Source organism: Octopus sinensis, linkage group LG28 (assembly GCF_006345805.1).
Source record: "Octopus sinensis linkage group LG28, ASM634580v1, whole genome shotgun sequence".
In the NCBI taxonomy this organism is placed as follows: domain Eukaryota; kingdom Metazoa; phylum Mollusca; class Cephalopoda; order Octopoda; family Octopodidae; genus Octopus; species Octopus sinensis.
In genome coordinates, this window is record NC_043024.1 from 921,894 (window position 1) to 924,597 (window position 2,704).

Below are 2,704 nucleotides of genomic sequence, written 5' to 3' on the forward strand. Positions count from 1 at the left end.
ACTTATCGACCCCAAAAGGATGAAAAACAAAGTCGACCTCAGCAGCATTTGAACTCAGAACGTAAAGACACTGAGTAGTTTGTCCGGTGTGCTAATCGTTCTGCCAGCTTGCTGTCCTAATAATAATAATAATAATAATAAATTATGAACAATCCCACCCCCTCTACACACACACTGTGCCCTCCCCTACAAAAATAAGGAAAAAAAACAGAAAACCCCCTAGAATAACCTTGTCTACCACGGTGATAGAATAAGCAAGTTCAAATTCTCTGCTCTCATCCTTCCTCACCACACAACATATATCACACCCACACCTGTACAAAGTTTATGAGGTCCTTTATAACCCCAGCTTCCTAGACCCTCCCTCCCAAACCCCAAAATCACATTCCATAGATTTTTGAAAATAAATTTTAAAAAATTTTACTTCATGTACAACCAATTTAGAAAAAAAAAATTGTGCATTTTTTTCTTTCTCTTCTTCTGATTTAATAATTAGAGGAGAAAAAAAACAATAATGAAAAAAAGGGGGAAATTATTGCAGACATAAAGGAGAGGGTGGGGGAAATAAGGTTGGAAAGAAAGAAAACATCCTTTATTTTTCTTAATATTCAAAAGAAAACGAACCCAAGGTATGTTCTATATACAATCACTCATAGTCTGTCATTAGGTTGTCGGAACATCATTGAAATTTAGTTCATGTTGTGATACAGGGGATGATATAGAGAGAAAATGGTTCCTCCTATGACCCCTATATCACCCTTTTCCAGACCCCTTGATAGGATTTTCCACATGACACTGCAAGGTTAACAAATAGGTACAAACCTTAGATAACCTGAGGTTATCTCTACACCCACAACTCACAGTTAGGAACTGTATATCTACCTCCTTGTGATACCCCACTGGGTGCCCTACGTACAAATGTACCCTGCCATGATCCCTCCTGTTTATAGTTGAAGCCAAAAGAGATGTGAAGAGCTCTATGTAACTTCAGCTCTCTTGTTCCCACTAAATCACCACTCAATAATAATAATGATGACGGACTCTCCTGTCAAAGATGATGTATGAATGTCCAGCTTTTGCCGAACGACCCACACAAACTCTTTGTTTACAGGGGTCAAATGTTTGTGCCATACATTAGCTCACTGCCTCCATCAAATCGGCATTACCTGAACAGCTGCATGGTGTGCCACATGTCAGGTGTAAAAGTGATTGCAGAGCGCACCACCCTGTCTTGGAGTTGAAACCACGATCTTGTGATTGTCAGTGCAACACCCTAACCACTGGGTCGTGTGTCCTATAATAATAATAATAACTAGCTTGCTCAGCTGGTTCTTATTTTAGCGACCCCGAAAATGATGAAAGGCAGAGTTGACCTCGGTGGAATAATAATAATAATAATAAGCCTGTCTACTATAGGCACAAAGATCTGAAATTTGGTGGTTGATAAAATAAGCACCAGAACATGACTGGTACTTATTTTACAGACCCTGAAAGGATTAAAAGCCAAAGTCAAACCCAGCAGCATTTGAACCCAGAACACAAAAACGGAGGAATTGCTGTTAAGCATTTTCCTTAATTGTTCTGCTAGCTCGTCACCTTGCAATCTAATATTATTAATTATTACTTATTGAGAGGTCAGAGGATTTATCATTAAGATATGACAAAAGAGGAACAAGAAGTTGTGGCAGTCATGGCTTTCTCAGGAATGATAGATATGTTAAAGAAAAAAATAATCGTTGAATTTGGTTCAAGATTTTTTACAGCCAGTGCATCTGGCCACCAGATGCACCAGATGCAATAAACATTAGGTCAACCACAGATGCACCAGGTCGCTCTGTGCAGCAAGTCGCTCTGTGCAGCAGGTCGCTCTGTGCAGCAGGTCGCTCTGTGCAGCAGGTCGCTCTGTGCAGCAGGTCGCTCTGTGCACCAAGTCGCTCTGTGTACCAGGTTGCTCTATGCAGTAGGTCGCTCTGTGCAGCAGGTCGCTCTGTGCAGCAGGTCGCTCTGTGCAGCAGGTCGGTCAAAGGATAAGATTTACTGGGAATATAAAAACGTTGCTTTGATTGTTTTTTAATAATAGAAAGAAAGCTTTTGAGATATTGGGGGGTGGAGGGCAAGAAGTGAGGTGTGTCTGCTTGAGGATGATGTGGGGGCATCCCATACAAGAGAACTGGAAGTAGTGATGGTTATGCTGTACCTGTGAACGTATATTTATAGAAGAGATGCTGCAACAACTGGGAAGAGAGAACAGGGGGATTGGGTGGGTGGAAGAATGGGCTGCAGGGGGGGACGGGCAAAAGAAGGGTCGACAAGTCTGTGGTTCGTTTTTTTTTCTTAAAAAAAAAAAAGGGGAAAAACTTAGCAAAAAAAAAGGTACCACAATGACAATAATTTCAGTAATAAATTAAAAAATAAATTTAAGATAAACAAAATGAGGAGAAACAAAATAGAACAGTCACACGGAAAAAAACCCAAAAATGTAAAGAAATAAAAAATAAGGGGGGTGGGGGCATTTCATTTCTTTCTTTAAGGAAAAATTTGTTATTTATATATGTGTGTAAGTATGTATGTGTGCTTATATATATATATATATATATATATAATATATATATATATATATATATATATATATACACATATATATATATACATATATATATATATATATATATATATACATATATAAAATGTGTTTCTTTAAGAT

General features: G+C 38.4%; 1 protein-coding gene across 1 annotated transcript in view; it reads right to left on the reverse strand.

The window, feature by feature from the left end:
- Positions 1-1,511: 1,511 nt before the first annotated feature.
- The window catches only part of LOC115225548 (ceramide synthase 5-like), an 88,608-nt gene continuing 87,415 nt past the window's right edge, over positions 1,512-2,704 (reverse strand). The window contains exons 10-11 of the mRNA XM_029796472.2: positions 2,683-2,704; positions 1,512-2,603 (exon numbers count right to left, since the gene is read on the reverse strand). The exon at positions 2,683-2,704 is cut by the window's right edge and continues 155 nt beyond it. Coding sequence (XP_029652332.1) covers positions 2,698-2,704 — 7 coding nt within the window. The 3' untranslated portion in view covers positions 1,512-2,603; positions 2,683-2,697. The remainder of the gene's footprint in view (positions 2,604-2,682) is intronic.